At 44.6% G+C, this 23,193-nt stretch overlaps 1 protein-coding gene across 1 annotated transcript; it reads right to left on the bottom strand.

Annotated features, from left to right (window-relative positions):
- Positions 1-1,421: 1,421 nt before the first annotated feature.
- Positions 1,422-22,838, bottom strand: EIF3B (eukaryotic translation initiation factor 3 subunit B). Its single transcript, XM_056536291.1, has 19 exons — positions 22,530-22,838; positions 16,873-17,065; positions 15,300-15,419; positions 15,154-15,211; positions 13,959-14,087; positions 13,544-13,701; positions 10,236-10,367; positions 10,085-10,151; positions 8,702-8,748; positions 8,410-8,620; positions 8,239-8,311; positions 7,641-7,763; positions 7,430-7,508; positions 5,443-5,581; positions 4,589-4,714; positions 4,419-4,496; positions 3,756-3,861; positions 2,672-2,787; positions 1,422-1,888 (listed from the first exon to the last, which is right to left on the bottom strand). The coding sequence occupies exons 1-18, from the start codon at positions 22,648-22,650 to the stop codon at positions 2,687-2,689; spliced, it is 2,061 nt and encodes a 686-aa protein (XP_056392266.1). The 5' UTR covers positions 22,651-22,838; the 3' UTR covers positions 1,422-1,888; positions 2,672-2,686.
- Positions 22,839-23,193: the final 355 nt, after the last annotated feature.

Here is a 23,193-nt window from a genome sequence, read left to right as displayed (position 1 = left end):
CACACGCCGCCTGCAGTGAGTTCGGGGACGGAGCGGGCGGAGTGCCGTCGGCAACCGAAAGTGAAAGTAAAAAGCGCAGGAAGAAGCCTGCGGCGGGTGTACTATAAAACACACACACACACCTTAATAAAGTGCCCCCTTACTGTGTACTGTAGCCACTGCTCCCCCAATAATAAAAAACAATCCCCCTGGGAACAATGAGATAACTCAGGCCAGCCCCAGCTTCTGCAGGATAGGGCCAAAAACAGAGGGTCTCCAGCTGTTGCAAGACCTAGAGAGAGAAAGATACTCACCTCATGCTGAAGAGCTTACCTAAAGAAGTCTTCAGACTGTATTCTTCAGTCAGCCATTTCACCTGCGGCAAGCCAAGCTCATAGCGAGGCGAACAGGGAGGTAGGGGGACCCGGACCCATGAGGTAAAACCCCAAGGGCTGACCGTTGGCGAGAGGGGGTTAACAGTACATCCAAGATGCCTGCCACCTCTTGTAATGGGGAAACAGTGAACATTGTGTTCCTGAGTCCCCACCTGAAAAGAGAAATAAAAAGGAATAAAGAACTAACATATTCCCTAAACCTAAAAAATAAAAAACATGAGACCCAGTCTAGAGAACACAAGACCATGTCCACCTCCTTAAGACACTAAGCAAAAACTGAATTGCTCAGTGGCCTGGAGGCGGGTATATCCTGCTGGGAGGAGACGACTTTTTGGTTACCATAGTGTCATGCCTCCTAGAGACAGCAGCATATACCCAGAGTCTGTGTCCCCCAATGGAGCCGATATGAGACAGATCGATATGAGACAGATCGATATGAGACAGATCGATATGAGACAGATCGATATGAGACAGATCGATATATATGAATTTTCATTTATTTGCAAACTTGTATACTGCTTTTTGTCACATCTACATGAGAAAATAACCCTTACGGTCACAGAAGCACTTGCGATTTAGCACTGATTTTCCAGGTAGCATCTGACCAGTGAGCAATTATCTTATTTCTGCATACATTACGCTCTGTTTACATGGAGGTAAATGTGGGAATTATTCTGATGCATTTGTCCAAAATATGCCATGTATAGCCTCAATGCAGAAGGGAAACAAAAAGTATACTATGCAGTCTATGTTCTTAGCAGTGGCCTATTATACAAAAGAGGGGGGGGGGGGGTATGCAGTGAATAGGGGACTTATAGCTACATTAGAAGCTTTTTCTCTGCTCCATCACTGTTGGTAGCTACTAATATCCTTTTTTTTTTTTTTTTTTTTTTTTTTTTTTTTTTTTTAAAGGGAGATATATATATATATATATATATATAATTTATATTATATAAATGCAGAATTGCAGGAGTGATATTGTCAAGCTTGGGACCATCATAGGCACCTCACCAAATAAAATAAAACCAGAGACATTTTAAATATAGGTTTACTTTAAATTCGATCTTTAATCCCACAAAGTTGCAATCTGAATGGAGGAGGATACAGTCCACTGTAGTGCTGGTTCAGCACACTAACTCCTGGACCAAGTACAAGAGTATCTTTAATATTCATCTGCCGGTATGAACTGCTGTCTGTCCATTCATTATGGAAGTAGAAAAGGCCCTTCACAAGCTGAACCCACGTGCATCGAGCTTCAGGAAGCAAAGTCATGGTGAGGCAGAGAGGCTCCTGACGTACCAGCAGCAGAGCAGGAGATGGAGTAAGTGGAGGTACAGGAGATTAGGAGATTAAAAAGTAGCGCTCTTTGAAAGATCCTCCAGTGAGGATTAAAGGCACAACTTCAGACAGGAATGATGTAATGTCCATTCACGGTCGCAGGAGAAGGACTAAGACAGAACCTTGGAGCTTTGTATTTTGGTAGAGGACAAGTGTTGATGCTGGATAGGAAAACACTGTACAAAGAGAAAACAGAAGTCAGTCAATGGATTAAACACCAAGAAACAATTAAAGGGGTTTTCCCTTTGCCAAAATGTTATGAACGCTTGGAGCGGGCTGCAGGGCTCGTGACTTCACGCCCCCTCAATGCAAGTCTATGGGAGGGGGCTTGTCTGCCGCCACACCCCCTCCAATAGACTTGCATTGAGAGGGCGTGGTGTGACATCACAAGGGGGCATGGTCATGATGTCACAACCCCGCTGCCCACACCCAGCGTTCTAAACAGTGCAGGACCCCCAAGATCAGACATCTTATCCCTCATCCTTTGGATAGGGGATGAGATATCTAGGGGCGGAGTACCCCTTTAATATTTAATATTGTTTTCTCATTTACAGACTAACCTCCTAATTAGAGATGAGCAAAGTTACAGTGATTCGATTCGTCACAAACTTCTCCTCTCGGCAGTTGCTGACTTTATCCTGCATAAATTAGTTCAGCTTTTAGGTGCTCCGGTGGGCTGGAGAAGGTCAGTCCTAGGAAAGAGTCTCCAGCCACCGGAGCACCTGAAAGCTGAACTAATTTATGCAGGATAAAGTCAGCAACTGCCGAGCCGAGAAGTTTGTGACGAATCAAATCACTAAGTTCTTCACTCATCTTTACGTCTAAACACACACACACACACACACACACACACACACACACACACACACACACCAGGTGGACCATTCGGGCTGTGTTCACACACACACACCTCGGTCATTACATATAGATCATACAACTAAAGCCAAAGTACAACTCACCACAGCGCTAGTGGACTACTCCTCCAGTTGGATAATTTCTTCTGTGACAAAGAATTCAATGGTCTCCTCTTCCCAGTCATCCACATTGCTGTCCAGCTCATCAGTATCAACACCACCTGTAAATGAAGCCATAGACAGTCCGGTTATATTTTATTCCACAAAATGTACAGAACATATTCTGTACTCTGAGGTCCCCAAACACTTATAGGCCACAGGTTACTTTGCAAAAAAGGTGCTGCCGAGTCACACTGAATATTGAAAAAGGGAAAGGTCCCTCTAAAACTTATATCTGGAGCAGCAGTTTAAAGAGGTACTCCACTGGCCAGCGTTCGGAAGTAAATGTTTCTAACGCTGTTTTCGCGCTGCGGGGGTCGGACATGCCCATCGTTATAGCATGGCCATGCCCCCTCAATGCAAGTCTATGGGAGGGGGTTTGACGGTCGTCACGCCCCCTCCCATTGATTTGCATTGAGGGGGTGTGGCCATGATGTCATGAGGGGCGTGGCCAACCCCGAAGAGCAAACACAGCGTTCGGAACATTTACTTCCGAACGATGGCCAGTGGAGTACCCCTTAAACCACTACACTGATCTTATGTTTGAGGGGCCTGCGGAAATGCCAATATCTCCTTTATTGTTTACAAGGCACAACTCTCCTTTTAATAATGGAATTATCTGGTATTAAAAGTCAATACAGCTCGGTCCAGTACAAGGCACAATGAAGGGGACCCTACACTTGCCAGATTTTGGTTTTAAATCTGGGGCTAATTTATAGTTATGTTATTGCTGGTCCTACAAAACACTATGGGAGAGATTTACCTAAACCTGTCCAGAGGAAAAGTTGTCCATAGCAACCAATCAGATCGCTTCTTTCATTTTGCAAAGGCCTTGTTAAAAATGAAAGAAGCGATCTGATTGGTTGCTATGGGCAACTTTTCCTCTGCACAAGTTTTGATAAATCTCCCCCGTATCTGGAGAAGCCATGCAGGGGCCAGAGATCCTCATCTGCTACCAGAACCCCAACCCACAGTAGGTGATCGATCAATGTAAACCTAGGGTTAATATAGTAACTTATAACATTCTTACCTCGGAGCTCCATGCGAGCAGCTTTCTGCTCCAAATACAGCTTCTGTGCCATCTCTCTGTATTTCGTGTACTCTTCCATCATTGTTTTCCTGCGCTCAACCAGTTCCTTTAGGTAACAAAAGATGTCAACGGCAAAACAGTTAGACAATTAAATAAACACAAAACTATATGAAAGGTAACATCTATGTCCATTAGTCTATAAAACAAAGGGCTGGTTACATATTGTTTTAGCTCCAATTCTAGTGTATGAACCAAATGTATCATAGGGCCCTCGCCCCTTGTCTATGTGCCATGTATGCCACTAACTTTACAGCAGCATACATAAAGGCAGTCCATCAGAGGAACAGACAAAGAATAAAATAAAATAAACTCCTTAATGTGAATAATTATAATAGTAAATAATGATAATACGAATAAAAAATAAATAGGAATAATAATGATAACTACATTTTTTAAATCAATTAGTTATCATGGCAGGTATGTGGAGCACTACACATGCCTAATAAATCTAAGTACATGTCTGCTTTTGAAAATGTCATCCTCTTGTAGCATACATTTTCCACGTTGAAAAATGTTGCAGATCCACCATAGGTGGTCTCACTTTATAAGCCTTATTTAGCAAAAATAACTCTACACCATTAGGTTTTAAAAATAAAGTTTTACCTTAGAAGCCTTGGATTGACTTAGACGATCTTTCTGTTCAAAGATCTTGGAGTACTTCTTCAGATCTTTCTTGATTTGCTACAAGTTAAAGTAAATAGAAAAAAAAACGTTATAGATCTGTTTATTGTTAAAAGGCCAGAAGAAAACTCCTAAAGAAATTCTTCACAGACCTTGATCTGATCCTGACTTAGCAGAGTTGGCGGTCTTGGTCTCCACAAGAGCTGGCAGAATCTGTCTTTGCTGTTCTTCTGAAGAAGTCTGCCTTGGAACGTCCACAACCAGTATGCGTTATCAACCTAAACAGGAATCATGAGAAAATATTAAAGATCCCCAGCTGAGAGACACATGAACAAAAATAAACACAGCAAAGAAAAGAAAGTTCGATTTCTTCTGTATTTTGATTTCACTCCTGGGTTGCCAATATAAATATTTATCCAAAATATTGTCAAGTGAAAGTGGCCTTTGTTTTTGATTTCACACCACGTTTTCAGCCTACGGCTGCCGGATCCGGCTGGGGGAGGGGAAAACCATGCGCTCCTGTACCACAGCCGGACCGGTGCTGAAATCCATTGACTTAACTGAGCCGTCCGGAGTCACAGTTTGACTCCAGTCGGCTCATTTCTGCCCCATATCCATTTGCACCCATCTGGGCTCATTTCCGTTTTTTTGACGGCAGAAAAAAAAATGGCACATGCAGTATTTTTTCTTCGTCAAAAAAAAACACACAGTAAATTTAACATTGAAGTCAGAAAATGAATGAGCCTTTAATGTCATCCGTTTGCATCCGTTTTTTCAATCTGTCTTTTGATCCGTTTTACTTCTGAGGATACTCAGAACAAAACAAAATTTTTTTTTTTTTTTGGTTTATTGACTGAACAATAACGGATCCAAACAGATACAAATTGATAACATCCGTTTGCATTCGTTATTGTCCATTTTTTTTTGACGGGAGAAGAACGGGATGGGTTGTGTGAACGCAGCCATAGCCAACGAACCAGAATAAAGTGTTCTATAAGCCTCTTACTTTGTGGCTCCACCAGGACACGGAAGTGACGACATAGCGGCCTGTTGGGTCCCATTCCACGTCGGATGCTGTATAATGCTCTGCAATGTTCATTATGGTGCAATCTGAAGTGTCGACAAAGGCAAGGGCTCCATTCATGCTGTAAAGACAGGGGAAGCAATTTACGGCAGCTGCTAAGTGTATAGACACTTTCCACAGGACTCATTGTAGCCTCCATTCAGGTGCTCTACACTAGGGATCGACCAATATTATCGGCCGATATTCACGATTTTCTAAGTTATCGGTATCGGCATCTAACCTGCCGATAATGCCGCAGCCGCCACCCGCTTCTCTCCCCCTGCCTGTCCTGGGGTCCTGAGTCCAACCACCGACGCTGCCCGATTTCCTCCCCCTGCCTATCCTCTGGCCAGAAACCGACACCGCTGCCCCATTGCCTCCCCCATCCCCGGTTTTATAATTATCTGCTCCTGGGGTCCGCGCTACTTTTGGCTCCAGCTGTGTCCTGAGCTGTCAATGTGCGCCGGGCCACCGACGGCGACGTCGCGTTGAGAACGTCACCCGTCATTGCGCAAAGCAACAGCGCAGGACGCCGCAGGAGCCAGAAGTAGCGCGGACCCCGGGAACAGGCAATTATAAAACCGGGGATGGAGAAGGCAATGGAGCAGCGGCGGTCTCTGGCCAGAGGATAGGCAGGGGGAGGCAATCAGGCAACATCGGTGGTTGGACTCAGGACAGGCAGGGGGAGAGAGGCGGGTGGCGGTCTCTGGCCCCGCAAAAGCCTCTGCAGTTCATTGATTTAAAGCGCCAGAAACAGTTTATCAGGGTACACACACACTCATTTTACCAAGGATATTTGTGTGTATTAAAATGCACGGAATATCGGTATAAGTTATCTATCGGCCTGAAAGTTCACAGGTTATTGGTATCGGCTCTAAAAAGATCAATATCGGTCGATCCCTACTATACACTGGAGGAGTTTATGCTTATCTACTGTATAGTATAGGGCAGTATGATACACTAGACTAGAAAGCGAAAAACAAATAAAATCGTATACCACATGGTAGACTTACTCGACATGGCATGCCACTCAACATATACCCCTAAGGCTATGTTCACACGGTGAATTCACTGTTCAAAGAAAAAAAAAACACAATTCTGCTGAAGTTCAAAGCCCCATTGACTTCAATAGGATTCTGCTGCAGAATTCTACAAAATTAAAGACAGGTCTTAAAATTTAGCATAATGCAGAATTTCTGCCATGTGAATGGAACAGCGGAATCCCATTGAAGTCAAAAGGGCTTTGAATTTCGGCTGAATTTTTCTGCGGAATTCTGCACGGAAAGGTGAACATAGCCTAAGGGTGTGTTCACACTCGAGTAATTCCTCTTGAATTCCCCGCTTAGAATTAATTAACATCTGCTTTACCATTGACTTCAATGTATTTTACTCTGCATTGTTCACACTGTGTAAATTCCGCTAGAACAGTGGTCTCCAACCTGCAGCCCTCCAGATGTTGCAAAACTACAACTCCCAGCATGCCCGGACAGCCGTTGGCTGTCCGGGCATGCTGGGAGTTGTAGTTTTGCAACATCTGGAGACCACTGCGCTAGAAGAAAGAACATGTTCATTCTTCTTGTGGAATACATGAGCAGAAGTCCATTGAAGTCCCTGGTAAAAAAAAAAATTCCTCTTGAAATCGTTTCGGCGCAGCATTTGTGTGGAAATTCTGCACGAAAAAAATTTATAAAGAGGGAAATTCCAATTGGTTGTTGTAATCCAGCAAAAAAATAAAATAAAAAACACAGTTTCCTTTTTTTCCGTGCGGAATTTGTGTGGAATTAATGCGGAATTCTGCGTGAAAGAGGAAAAAAAAAAAAAAAAAGTTCATTCTGTGGCAGAATTTTTACTTGAGGATTCCTCTCCTATTCTTAAGTGTGAACATAGCCTAAAACAGAATAAGAAGAGGTTTATCATTGTTCATCCTTACCTCCGTAAACCTGCAAGAACCAAGAACTGACCCTGCGGACTCCAGAAGATTGTATTAGCTTGCTGCTTGTCATAGGTCTCTGAAAAGGGACACACAAATTGAGTAAAATAAAAACATATTACAGGTTATAAAATCACCAAATTTACGGAGGAGAATAGTAAAAAAAAAAAAACAAAAAAAAAAAACAACAACCCTAGTAGAGCGGACTTACTTATCAAGTCAATTTTTCCATTGTTCTTCACATGATAAAAGGAGACTGATATCCTGGGGACTTCTCCATGAAGCACGGCAAACTTGCTTCCATTGGGCTCCCAAGCAAAGGCGATGATGCCATCTATAGGATACAAGAGATGTTAGCACAATTTACAACGCATGCCAGGGAATTTGTACAAACCACGGTAGAAACAGATCACACTGAAAAAAATAAATAAATAAAAAAACAACAACATCTCCTTTCATTGTCAGCCTGAAAGGTGACAGATTATCGGTATTGGCCCTAAAAAAAATCAATATCGGTCGATCCCTAACTATAATACTATACTTCAAGACAGTGTTTCCCAACCAGGGTGCCTCCAGCTGTGGCAAAACTACAACTCCCAGCATGCCCAGACAGCCTTCGGCTGACTGGGCATGCTGGGAGTTGTAGTTTTGCCACAGCTGGAGGCACCCTGGTTGGGAAACACTGGCTTAGATCTTTTCATGCAGTTCCTGTGTGCCCCTCTATTTCTTTACTTTCGCTCTAGTTTTAACCAGCACAAGTAACCATTATTTCTACCACGCATAAGCGAGCCACGAGGGCGGAGGCTTACCTTTCATTTCAACCACATCTACTGGAACTTGCTTCTCTCTCATTCTAAAGATCTCAAAATTAGTCACCACACCCTATATATAAAACAGATAAGCATTCAGAAATAGATTGACAAAGCTTTAAAAAAAAAAAAATTGCATTACAGCTGGTTAAACCACCTACCCGCACCTACCTGAGTGCCTTTAGGAGTCCTGTCCACCTTCACACACAGATAATCCCCATTCTTCTGCCAGTGCAACTTGCAGTCCACAACATTGAACAGGTTTCTGACTCGGATCTCTTGTCTGGATGGCAGCTGCATTAAAGTCACCCTGGCAGGGATGTCTTTGTCTTCTGGCACCCAGAATGCTATGATGTTACCGCCAGGAGACCACGAGAAGTCTCTGAACAGACAGAATGCAGCGTTGAGAAATACATATTTTTGATGGATGACAAAATGGCTCAAAATAGAAGATTTTACTTACTTTATTCCAGTAATCTTTAGACTCTTCTTATCCAACAATCCCATAGACTAAAAGGAGGAATGAAAAAAATAAAATGTAAAATCACGCAAGACTAGTAAAAAATTGCGGTTTATATATTTAGTTGATAATTTACTCCTTCCATTTAACCAGTTATTAGAAGCCGATCTAACCATCATTAGTAACTGTTATGAGAGTTTGAATCCCCATAAAGAGCCTGTGTGGTAGTCTGATTAAAAAAAAAAAAAAATTTAAAAAACTTCCCTCCCTCACTGAACTACACATCACGATGCTGAAAACATGTCACATTGCTGCTCAGGTTGAGGTGGGACATCACTGTGGCCATAGAACAGCTGACTTGCAATGTGGTCTACTGTCTGCAGCACTGGGGTGTGTATCGCGGTGGGCGAGGGAGGCAAAGTACAAAAATGTAAACAAAAACATACATATGCGAGTATTGCCGTGTTGGTAAAAGTCTGAATTACTAAAATATAATGTTAATTAAACTGCATTGTCAACAGCGTAAACAGAAACAAAAAACCAAAGCCTAGAATTGCGCATTTTTGGTAACTTCATATAGCAGAAAAAAATAAAAAAAAAATAAATAAAAAAAGATAAAATGTGATCAGAGTCCATCAAAAACAAAAATGGTACAGATTAGAGATGAGCGAAGTTACAGAGATTCGATTCGTCACGAACTTCTCGGCTCGGCGGTTGCTGACTTTAGCCTGCATAAATTGGTTCAGCTTTCAGGTGCTCCGGTGGGCTGTAAAAGGTGGATACAGTCCTAGGAGAGAGTCTCCAGCCCACCGGAGCACCTGAAAGCTGAACCAATTTATGCAGGATAAAGTCAGCAACTGCCGAGCAGAGAATCGAATCACTAACTTCGCTCATCTCTAGTACCGATTAAAACTACAGATCACAGATTTCTGTATACGGAAAAATTTTAAGCCTACTAATTTTCTTACAAACAGTGAAAAAAAAAAATAAAATAAATAAGAAACTAGCAAAATAAAACAATTAAAAAATCTTTATTTTCTTTTTGGAACACAGCTCTCTGTTAAATCACGAGTCCAGTGCTCTCTGCTGACATCTCAGTCCATTTCAGGAACTGTCCAGAGCAGCATAGGTTTGCTATGGGGATTTTCTCCTACTTTGACAGTTCTTAAAATGGACAGAGATGTCAGCAGAGAGCACTGTGCTCGTGATGTCAGGAGAGCACTGTGTTCCAAAAAGAAAAGAATCTGTAGTATTCAGCAGCTAATAAGTACTGGAAGGATTAAAAATTTTTTTAATAGAAGTAATTTACAAATCTGTTTAACTTTCTGGCACCAGTTAATTTCAAATAACACCCTTAGAAAATACAGTTTTCGGCTCAACACTTACAGGAGTTTCATAAATACTGAGCGTGTCTGGGGTCATTCTAGCAAAGAACTTGCCGTCGTGGCTCCACCTAGAAAAAGGGATGAAGGATCCTCAGTCACGTATGATACGCTAATGGGTCCATTTATTGACGCTATAGGATTACTTCACATACTTAAAGATTGGCCAGTGTGCAGAGCTCTCGCAGTGGAAGCCTCTCTTCTTCTGTCCAGTCAGTGTGTCCCAAATAATAATGGCCTGAGGGTCGTCCTTAGTGTCCATAAGGGGGCTAAATGTAACAAGATACCTAAAAGAAAAAAATGTGAACATAAAAAAACCTCTATAGCTGCATATATGTGTATACTGTGTACACCAGTGTTTTCCAGCCAGGGTGCCTCCAGCTGTTGCAAAACTACAACTCCCAGCATGCCCGGACAGCCTTCAGCTGTCCGGGCATGCTGGGAGTTGTAGTTTTGCAACAGCTGGAGGCTCCTAGGTTGAAAAACACTGGCAAACAAAAGAATGTGGATAAGAGAATCACAACCAACAGATACATTTGCTACTCAACAAAGTTACCCCACAATTCTTCCTTCCCAAACATGTCAAACTGATAGTGGTACACCGGTGCCCCCTGGTGTTCATAGTCTTAATTTCTCCATATGCATGTAGCAATGGAGATAACTCATTCTCCTGTGTAAGGACAATGAACTGCAGCAAAGTCAGGACATTCAGCACAGATATAAATAAGAAAAAAAAGGGATGAAATACATAAGCAAGGTAGTTTAATTTTTTTTTTTTTTTACAAGGAAACAGTTTTAGGGTCTATTTACACTTACAGTAACCTGTGCATACTTGAAGCTGCAGATTTACATTGAAATCTGCAGCATAAAATGTGCAGCTTCAGGTCTGCAGCATCAAATATGCACAGGAGACTGTACATGTGACTACACCCCAAGGGTAGGGTCACGCGTAACGGATCCGCCGCTTATTTTATGGATCTGCCGATGACCAGACCCTATATTGTGCCTCCAGCTGCCCCCTCCTCGCAACAAGCAGCCAAACAGGCCTGCGAGTCGCCGCGCTTGCTCGCAGTGTACTAACAGATATTGCAGAGCGGCCACAATGTCGGTGTACACTGCGCATGCGCGCGGTGACTCGCAAGTCCCTGTGTGGTTGCTCAGAGCACAATGGAGACAATATCGGGTCAGGTCCTTCGCGGATCCGCAGCGTAAAATAAGCTGCAGATGTGTTACAGCTGGAGGCACAATATAGGGTCGGGTCATTGGCAAATCCGCTGCGTAAAATACGTTACGTGCGACCCTACCCTAAAAGCAGATTTGCTTAATTTTTACAAGACCTAGGATTAAAGGATTAATGGAACAACCTCTTAAAATAATAGATATCACTAACTGAAGGATAACACTGCATAATGTAAACATATACACACACACTTTCTGTATCAGATCTTCACTTGCGGTTTTCTAGTAGGAACTTACATTTACTTTTGGAGGATAGAGATTAGAGTTGAGCAAACTTACAGTAAATTGGCTTGTAGCGAACCTCGCCGCTCGGCTGTTGATTACTTTAGTCTGCGTAAATGAATTCCTCTTTCCGAGGGCTCGAGTTGCCTAGAAAAGGTGGATACAGACCTAGGAGACCTAAAACTGTCATCCCGGACTTTTCCAGGCAACCAGAGCCCTTGGAAAACTTAACTAATTTACACAGACTAAAGTAATCAACAGCCGAGCTGCGAGGTTCGCTATGAGCCAATTTACTGTAAGTTCGCTCAACTCTAATAGAGATGCACACACAAGTGCTCGGCCAGTTACTATTATGGCTTTTACCGCTCTCTCTTGTAACAAGCCGCACCATCTGTGTGCCCATCAGTATCCTATGGAAGCAAATGAAGGTTACCATCAAATGACCCAAAAGTAGAAATCTAAGGAATTATGAATAATACACCAAAACAAAATACCCTTAAAAGGGTGAGGGGTAAGTTATATCTACAAAAACCAAAAGTGCCCAAAACGACAATATTAAAAGGGGTACTCCGGTGGAATTTTTTTTTTTTTTATGAACTGGTGCCAGAAAGTTAAACAGATTTGTATATTACTTATATTAAAAAATCTTTATCCTTCCAGTACTTATTAGCGGCTGTATGCTACAGATTACATTCTTTTCATTTTTTTGTCTTGTCCACAGTTCTCTCTGCTGACACCTCTGTCCGTGTCAGGAACTGTCCAGAGCAGGAGGAAATACCCATTGCAAACCTCTCCTGCTCTGGACAGTTCCTGACACGGACAGAGGTGTCAGCAGAGAGCACTGTGGACAAGACAAAAAAAATAATGCAATTTCCTCTGGAGCATACAGCTGCTAAAAAGTACTGGAAGGATAAAGATTTCTTTAATAGAAGTAATTTACAAATCTGTTTAACTTTCTGGCACGAGTTCATTTAAAAAAAAAAAATAAAAAATAGGTTTGCACCGGAGTATCCCTCTAAAGCCCTTTATAACCCAAATATAACTTTCTTTTAATTATGTACAGATAAAAGGAACAACGTGAAAGATTAAATTTACTAATATTGCCCCGGCATCCAATATACAGTATGCATATGTGCCAGTTTTGAGAACAGAGTCAGTACACCTTTCCACTAGGGATCGACCAATTATCGGTATGGCCGATATTATCGGCCGATAATCACGATTTTGGGCATTATCGGTATCGGCAGTACGCTGCATAGACGCCACTACGCCGTGACGTCAGGTGCGTCGCTGCGCACGGGCGTCTATGCAGCGTACTAGGCCGGAGCCCGCCCAGAGTGGAGAAGATGACCGCCGGAGGAGAAGAAGAAGAAGAACAGCCCGGACCAGTTCACCCTCCACCCGGAACGCCCCCGGACGCTACAGGAACGATGGATGGCCCGGACCACCCTGACAGGTAGGGGGAGAGTAGAGGTTGGCGGCGGCCTAGGGCACCGCAAAAGCCACTGCAGTGCATTGATTTAAAGCGCCCTCTTTAAATCAATGCTCTGCAGCGGTGTCGAGGGGGGATAAATAGCCGATAACTTATACCGGAATATCGGTGTAAGTTATCGGCTATCGGCCCTAACCTCCCCCGATTATCGGCCCTAAAAAAACTATATCGGTCGATCCCTACTTTCCACCTCACTATATTGTGTAACACTGGATCGTACCCTGACACATAAATGTATGATTAGCCCAGTGTTTCCCAACCAGGGTGCCAAAGGCTGTCCGGGCATGCTGGAGTTGTAGTTTTGCAACAGCTGGAGACACCCTGGATTAGCCTATACCTGCAGTCCGAAGGCTATACAGTTAATATACCGGGAAACACTGAACATTAAAATAGAAACAGTCACAACTCCCTGACATGTTTCGTCCTAAACAAGCTTCATCAGTATACTGGAAAATTGTATACATTTACATAACATAACCTTGTTGAAGGTTTAATGCTCCTTACACGTACCTTTCACATGGAGAAAAGTCGATGAGTTGAACTCCTTGATGGCTAAACCTCTGGATCTGCTTGAATTTCTCGCCACCCCAAAGGGCAATACCTCTCTGATGGAAAGTGGCCAAGTAGGTGCCTCTTTGAGACCAGCGCACGTAGGTTTCGGTCCATCGCTAAAGGTAAAAATAAGACAGCTCAACCTTCACACTCCAGGTTGTTGTTTTTTACCTCCGATCTTCTAAAGTATATAGAAAACTATAATAGACTACACTTTCAGATAAAAAAAAAATAAAACAACCCACACAAAAAGAAAAAAAAAAGCTCCTGTGTTTCATATACACTAAGTATAGAGGCCTATGTTTTGCATGCAGAATTCAAGTTTACAACCAATTATACTAGTTATTCTTATATTGATAAACAAATAGCGTACAGCTCTCTCTTCCACTGGAACTGGCTCCTTCACGTCATTCCAGAAGATGGTCGTCCTGTCGCCTGACTCGAATATGACACTAAACTGATCTCTGCAGTCCGCATCTTCCAGCCATGATCGGAGGTTACCCTAGGAAAGAAACAAAGCTGATGAGAGTTCTTCCATGAACACATGTGACTAGAGCAACAACCATACACTGGACCAGTGTTTCCCAACCAGGGTGCCTCCAGGTGTTGCAAAACCACAACTCCCAGGATGCTGGGAGTTGTAGTTTTGCAACACCTGGAGGCACCCTGGTTGGGAAACAATGCACTGGATTCTATGGGGAAGATTTATCAAAACCTGTGTAGAGGAAGAATGGTGCAGTTGCCCATAGCAACCAATTAGATTGCTTCTTCATTTAAAAAAAAAGACTGAAAGAAGCAATCTGGTTGCTATGGGCAACTGCACCTTCCTATACACGGGCTTTAATAAAACTCCCCCTACATCACAATAACTTAAAGGGAACAAAGCATTCGATTTTAACCAAAAATAATGCGTTCTATATGGTAAAACATTTATCCTCACCGTCCCCGGGGGACGTTTTTGTCCCCAGGTGTGGTGAGGATATGAAGGTTGTAAGTTACCCCGTTACCCCATAAGTAGTCCCTTGAGAAGGGAGCTATACTTACCTAGTCCCACCACAGTGATCCCCTCTCAATGTGATTGACAGCCCGCGTCAATCAATCAATCTACTCCCTTTGGCTGTCCAGGCATGCTGGGAGTTGTAGTTTTGCAACACCTGGAGGCAGCCTGGTTGGGGAAACACCGGCCTAAAAAGACGTAGAGCGTAGACACAGGCAGTCAATCAAACCAAGAGGGGGCATCACTACGGCTAAAGCGATGGGACTAAGTAAGTATAATTCCCCGCCGAAGGGGACTTCTTACGGGACAGCAGGGGGAGACTTTACAACTTCATATCCTCACCATTCCTGGGGGCAAACATCCCGCGGGGATGGTGTGGATAAAGATTTCACTATAATATATATATATATATATATATATATATATATATATATATATATATATATATATATATATATTATATATAAAAAACACGTTGTCAAGAGTTATATATGGTAAAAACAAATGCTTGATTCCCTTTAACTGCAAGCATCTTTGCAAAACAATGTGCAGAGACCCGATATGCACTTACAAAGTCTTTAAACGGCTGCTTTTCAGGAACTTCCCACTCGTCGCAAATGACCATATATCTGCAGGAGAGTAAACAATTGGTTTATCATAAGATACCACCAAAAAAAAATATTATAGATAGCAAACATGTAAGCAAAGTGAACTCACTTATCAAAATCTGTGAAGAGGTTCACTCGGAAGGTGTGCTGCTTGTCCAACTTGTAGCCATCTGCGTTCTTCACGGCGTCCTGTGCGTGGGCTGGTAATGCGTACTCAAGAAAAATGTATCTAAAATAGAGAGAAATCTAAATTAAGGAAGAAACTTTAAGCAGGAAACAAAATTAAAAGTGCTTGATACTATTCCACTACCCAAAGTGAGGAAATGAATCTGATGTGGTTATCTAGCCTCAGTGTGCTACAGCTATAATACCTCTAGGGAATATATATAATTATGTACTATTGTTTACTCTGGTTTCATGGAGATTGTTTCATGGCCACCTCATCTCATACTATAGGAGCGCAGCATGCAATCTTCACTTAAAGTGTACCTGTCTTCAACATAAACTTTTTATATAATATAGATAATACCATTATATGTACAGTGGTCCCTCAACATGACCATCGTTTGTTGAAACCATCGTATGTTGAGGGATCTGTGCAATGTAAAGAATAGGACAGTGGTCTACAACCTGCGGACCTCCAGATGTTGCAAAACTACAACACCCAGCATGCCCGGACAGTCAACGGCTGTCCGGGCATGCTGGAAGTTGTAGTTTTGCAACATCTGGAAGTCCGCAGGTTGTAGACCACTGGTATTGGAGGTTATACTCACGTGTCCCCGCTGCCCTGGATGTCGCCTTCCATCGCGGAGTGTCCCCCGACACTCCGGCAAGGCCTCTGCTTCCCCGGCATCCTCGCTCTCAGTCGCCACCATCACGTCACTATGCACGCCGGTCCTATTGGATAACGGGACGGCGTGCGCAGCGACATGATGACAACGATGGAGATCGCCAACGATGCAGGGGATCCCGAAGAGGACGCTCCGGAGCCCCGAGGACAGGTAAGTGATCGTCAGCGGACCACACGGGGCACCGTAAACGGCTGCCGAATAGCAGTTTATGCGATTGCCCCGACATACAAAAGCATCGTAAGTTGATGCTGCCTTCAACATGCGATGGCCTCTGAGAGGCCATCATATGTTGAAATGATCATATGTCTGGGCCATCGTAGGCTGGGGGTCACTGTATATGTATATTTGTAATATACATTGGTTAAAAAAATATGTATATTTTTGCCCCTGCAGCTATTGTCTGTGTGTCTCTATGAGGAGTCCAAATACAGGAAGTGAGGGGGGACAAGCAGGGCTCTGTACACTGAGAAAAAGCAGGACAGTGTGCACTGAGGCTCTGTAACATGCTTCTGGTTCATACATCAGGATGATTAACAAGCCAGGAGTCTGCACACAGCCCTGCTTGTCCTCCCTCACTTCCTGTATTTGGACTCCTCATAGAGACACACAGACCACAGCTGCAGGGACAGCATTTTTTCACCCAAAAATATAGACATTTTTTAACCAATGTATATTACAAATATACCTATAACTTTATTATCTACATTATATAAAAAGTTTTTGTTGACGACAGGTACACTTTAATGCACCATAAAGACTATGTAGGTTCAGCGGGTTATTCTGTCCCCTCTAATAATTCTGGCCCCTCTAATACCATTTACCCATACACACCCTTTGGTTGTCCCCTCCACGTCTGGATAATATTCATTAGTAATCTTCCCAAACTTGGAGAAAATCTTATTGATGACGTTTTTCAGCTTCTCCAAGCGATCTGGTCCAACTTGTGGTACATTATCCACGACGACCACAGAGTCAATGCCGTCCGCTTCCTGGGGTCGATCTTTCAGGATATCGCCAAGTAATTCTAAAGAAGGCAACATTCAAGTTAAAAGTTTTTATTTTTTATTTTTTTTAATACCAAGCCGACTGCAGTCACTCATACATGGCTGCACTGCACACACATAGTACTGTAATCTGCAGCAGAGGTTACCTGTGAAGATAAGCGAGGGGACACTAATGACTGACACAGGCGAGAGATGAGGGGACACTAATGACTGACACACAGGAGAGATGAGGGGACACTAATGACTGACACACAGGAGAGATGAGGGGACACTAATGACTGACACACAGGAGAGATGAGGGGACACTAATGACTGACACAGAGGAGAGATGAGGGGACACTAATGACTGACACAGAGGAGAGATGAGGGGACACTAATGACTGACACAGAGGAGAGATGAGGGGACACTAATGACTGACACAGAGGAGAGATGAGGGGACACTAATGACTGACACAGAGGAGAGATGAGGGGACACTAATGACTGACACAGAGGAGAGATGAGGGGACACTAATGACTGACACAGAGGAGAGATGAGGGGACACTAATGACTGACAGAGGAGAGATGAGGGGACACTAATGACTGACACAGGCGAGAGATGAGGGGACACTAATGACTGACACAGGCGAGAGATGAGGGGACACTAATGACTGACACAGGCGAGAGATGAGGGGACACTAATGACTGACACAGGCGAGAGATGAGGGGACACTAATGACTGACACAGGCGAGAGATGAGGGGACACTAATGACTGACACAGGCGAGAGATGAGGGGACAGTAATGACTGACACAGGCGAGAGATGAGGGGACAGTAATGACTGACACAGGCGAGAGATGAGGGGACAGTAATGACTGACAGGCGAGAGATGAGGGGACAGTAATGACTGACAGGCGAGAGATGAGGGGACAGTAATGACTGACAGGCGAGAGATGAGGGGACAGTAATGACTGACAGGGGAGAGATGAGGGGACAGTAATGACTGACAGGGGAGAGATGAGGGGACAGTAATGACTGACAGGGGAGAGATGAGGGGACAGTAATGACTGACAGGGGAGAGATGAGTGGACAGTAATGACTGACGGGAGAGATGAGGGGACAGTAATGACTGACAGGGGAGAGATGAGGGGACAGTAATGACTGACAGGGGAGAGATGAGGGGACAGTAATGACTGACAGGGGAGAGATGAGGGGACAGTAATGACTGACAGGGGAGAGATGAGGGGACAGTAATGACTGACAGGGGAGAGATGAGGGGACAGTAATGACTGACAGGGGAGAGATGAGGGGACAGTAATGACTGACAGGGGAGAGATGAGGGGACAGTAATGACCGACAGGAGAGAGATGAGGGGACAGTAATGACCGACAGGGGAGAGATGAGGGGACAGTAATGACCGACAGGGGAGAGAGGAGGGGACAGTAATGACCGACAGGGGAGAGAGGAGGGGACAGTAATGACCGACAGGAGAGATGAGGGGACAGTAATGACCGACAGGGGAGATGAGGGGACAGTAATGACCGACAGGAGAGATGAGGGGACAGTAATGACCGACAGGAGAGATGAGGGGACAGTAATGACCGACAGGAGAGATGAGGGGACAGTAATGACCGACAGGAGAGATGAGGGGACAGTAATGACCGACAGGGGAGAGATGAGGGGACAGTAATGACCGACAGGGGAGAGAGGAGGGGACAGTAATGACCGACAGGAGAGATGAGGGGACAGTAATGACCGACAGGGGAGATGAGGGGACAGTAATGACCGACAGGAGAGATGAGGGGACAGTAATGACCGACAGGGGAGATGAGGGGACAGTAATGACCGACAGGAGAGATGAGGGGACAGTAATGACTGACAGGAGAGATGAGGGGACAGTAATGACTGACAGGAGAGATGAGGGGACAGTAATGACCGACAGGAGAGATGAGGGGACAGTAATGACCGACAGGAGAGATGAGGGGACAGTAATGACTGACAGGGGAGAGATGAGGGGACAGTAACAGTTGATCATGTGACATCACACAATGTCCTGTTACGTGTGGCATCCAAGCTCCTAGAAAGAGACAGACGTGCTGTATTGCAACTACAAAGGGGTCCCCAGTTATGCGGTCTGTGTGTGCAGTAATCTCTATCAGCGGCTGGGAACATGTACATATGTGCTGTGCTGACAAGATTATCCACAATAGTCAGCGCACAGCAAATCCAGGGGGGTTTACTACAAAGCCAGAGCCGGGGGGTGTACAGAGCTGGAGCGCGCTGACGTCCTGGTGGGCCATTCGCTTAGTAGTAGATACTACGCTTCTGTAGGTACAACAAATTGTATTCAACTCTTTTATTATTATTATTTAAATACAAGTGCAGTATCTTCAGAATGGTTTAGAACGACTGAGTATAATAAACGTGCACAATTGTTTTCCTTTTTTTTTTTTTTTTTTTTTTTTTTATAAAACAGATAAAACCGTATGAAAACTAACTACCATATGTCTGACATACGATTTTCAAAAACGTCCGATTTGATTTTTTTTTCGGCATTTGATTTTAGGCCATTCACTTTAACATATACGTTCGGTGGATGCAGAAATGGTGATGTGAATGCGGCCTTCAAGGCATGTATCAATGTTGTCCTTTAGGGTGTATTCGGAGCCGGGCGCTCCACCATATGGTTGCATGATAAGCTCACGTGGTTTAGGCTTCAGACGGCCGCACTTTATTCCTTCAGGGAGGAATGACCGGAGTACTTAGAGCTGGGCATTTTTATGCACTTTTGTCAGCCAAAACAAAGTTTTTATGGGTTGAGATCTGAGTGTTCAGACCCTGACCGATCGGTAGAATGAGACGAAAAAAGCGCAAGCTTAGCGTGCTCACCCCCAAATGTGTCACGTGACCGACACTGTCTCATGTCTATAATAAAAGTCTATGGGACTGCTTGATCAGGGTCTAAACTAGTGTTTTCCAACAAGGGTGTCTCCAGCTGTTGCGAAACTACAACTTCCAGCATGCCCGGACAGCCAAAGGCTGTCCGGGCATGCTGGGAGTTGTAGTTTCGCAACAGCTGGAGTCACCCTTGTTGGAAAACACTCAGACTCCTGTCCCTAGGACATTAGGTGGATGTTGGCCAAACCCACCAACCATCTAATGTGTAAAGGAACCTCCCAACAGCAGATGGAAGGGCAGATAAGACCTTTGGATTTTGACATACCAAAATCTTTTGGTCCCAAGGGTAATTAAGCTGCAGCCAGAGGTGTCTGCCAGCAGTTTAGCCCAGGGCTCGACAAATCCCAGGCGCCAGGTCGGCATGGCAGCTAAGAATTTTGTTCTGGCACCAAGGTTTTTGTCAGCCCTGTGTGTGGTTGTAAAGGACAAGAGAACTGGTCGCCGCCTTTCATTGGCTATTCACAAAAGTGAGGGGCGGAGTGACCGGCAAAGACCGAAGAAAAGGCTTTTTCTATGGCCATGTAGGCTGTGATGGCCTGGCCACGAGCCTTTCCCGGTGTCGTGCCAGGCCTGAGGTCATCAAATCACAGCATACTGCTGCGGGATGATCCAATTCCCAACCCATCACGTACATTTACGTCATGCATTAGGTGAGAAAGTTTGAAGGGCGCACAGGAGTCGGGCCCAAGTTACACCCAGCAGGTACCGGCTGCTATCTGCAGCTGATCCCCGCCCATATGACAGACATTGGAGATCACTGCAATGGCCAATATTTTACTGTATAATGGTACGTTCAGAAGAGCGGATTTGCAGTGTATTTCACGCTATGGATCCGCCGCTGAAGGACCTCTATATGCTGGCTTTACATGTGCCTGCTCGGAGCGACAATACGCCGCTACGTGCAGACACAATGAAACGATGTGCGAGTCGCAGCGCATTCGTGGTATACTCACACACATCGCGGCCGCTCCCCCTGCTCAATGAGCTGCCGCGATTTGCGAGTATACTGCGCATGCGCGCGGCAACTCGCACATCGCAGTGTGTCTGCTCGTAGCGGCGTATTGTCGCTCCGAGCAGGCACATGTAAAGCCAGGATTCAGCGGTGGATCTGCAGCGAAATACGCTGCGAAAATTCGCTCGTCTGAACGTACCCTAAATCATGCAGCATTTTGAACAGTCATTATGCACAAACCTGGTGGTCTAGTGGTCCGAACCAGCAAAATCCCCCCCCCCTGCATGATGTTATCACAAGGTGCTGATTGGTCCTCAGGCCTGTACTAAACCTCGGTACAGTCCCAGAATCGGCAGTTGATACAGCAATAGAGAAGCAATACAGCGCCGATCTCTGATCAACATAACGCAAAAGCATTACAGTGATCTATATAAGCAATTGAACAACTGCTCATAAAATTCCAGGGCATGGGGTTAACAGGATAGACACAAGAAAAAAATATATAATAATAAAATCAACGCTAAAATTGAAAATGTATGATCAGATCACATTCTACAAAAAAAAAAAAAATTTAAATAAATAAACGTCATTTAAATGTAAAATGAATAAAAGCTGATTAAAAGTCTGTTTAAAAAAAAAAAAAAAAAAAAACTACCTTTTTGGTTCCTGTGTTTTTTTTATGGCTCCTAGATCCAAAACAAAATTTGTCACGTCTTGGCTTACAAACCCTCTATCTCCCAATTTTGAACACATGCATGATCATATTGGCAGAGCGAGCAAATGTACGCAAGAGACGAGCTTAACATGTCCAGGGCCAACATCTATCTAAAGTAAATGACTCGCTTAATACAATAAAGAGGAGTCGGGTTTATACTGTGCATCTGATATTCTATAGAATACCCTATACCAGTGGTCTCCAACCTTTGGACCTCCAGCTGTTGCAAAACTACAACTCCCAGCATGCCCTGACAGTGTTTCCCAACCAGGTTGCCTCCAGCTGTTGCAAGACTACCTACAACTTCCAGCATGCCCTGACACAGTGTTTCCCAACTAGGGTGCCTCCGGCTGTTGCAATACTACGACTCCCAGCATGCCCTGACACTGTTTGCCAACCAGGGTGCCTCCAGCTGTTACAATACTAGGACTCCCATCATGCCCTGACAGTGTTTGCTAACCAGGGTGCCTCCAGCTGTTGCAATACTACAACACCCAGCATGCCCTGACAGTGTTTCCCAACCAGGGGGCCTCCAGCTGTTGAAAAACTACAACACCCAGCATGCCCGGACATAGTGTTTACCAACCAGGGTGCCTCTGACTGTTGCAAAACTACAACTCCCAGCATGTCCGGACAGCCAAAGGGTTGTAGTTTTGCAACAGCTGGAGGCACCCTGGCCTATCCTGTGAGCAATAACCTAATAGCACCTATTTAACTAATAAATAATGGTGGTTGTGATAAAACAATTATAAATTACTTTAAGAGAATGCTGGGACTTGTAGTTCCCGCCCCAACATCTGGAGGTTGCTATTCTATGAGGCCTAGCAGGGCCATACCATGCCCAGCTATAAAGGGGGGTGGTTGACGCCTCAGTCCTCACCCTCCTCCGTGATATCGTCCTCGAAGTCCTCCGGGTCACTGAACGACATCTCCTCCTCGGTGGCCTCCTCGTCCTCCATGTCCAGCTCAGGCCCGTCTAGCGCGTTATCCGCCCGGTGCATTCCCTGCTCTCTCCGCTCTGTACGTACTCGGAGTCTCCGTGCTTCCCCGTGGTGGCGGACGACGTGTTCGGGGGGCCCTTCCTGCTCTGGGGGTCCTAAAGAGAAGACGCTTCAGGCTTGGCGGCACTAACAGGCCATGTGCACACAACCCGGCGCCGGGCGGAAAAGGAGCGAACCAACTGCGAGCGGAGGGGAGGTCACCTCACATATGTGTCCTCACATAAACCTGTGCTGGGATAACGCAGGATAAAACGTATTCGGTGGATACCGTAGGGATGTAGACGCCTGGCTGTGCTGTATTCGGTTAACGAAAGAAAGAAAAAACACTGGAGGTAAAATAAACGAGGAGAAAAAGTAACAGCGCTCCCCCCCCTATGAGTTAAGAAGTGGTCGCGTCCAAGATGGCGGGCGTACGGTTGCGTTGTAATATTGCTGACTACCCTGTGAGGCGCGTGCGGGCGTCCTCACCTCTGAGGAGAAGGGAGGGGGGGACGCGACGCTCTACGGAGCTTTACTAGAAAAATCATTGAAATAGTCGATAAA

The sequence above is a fragment of the Hyla sarda genome, chromosome 8 (assembly GCF_029499605.1).
Source record: "Hyla sarda isolate aHylSar1 chromosome 8, aHylSar1.hap1, whole genome shotgun sequence".
NCBI classification, from domain to species: Eukaryota; Metazoa; Chordata; class Amphibia; order Anura; family Hylidae; genus Hyla; species Hyla sarda.
This window is presented reverse-complemented; position numbering and strand designations above follow the sequence as displayed.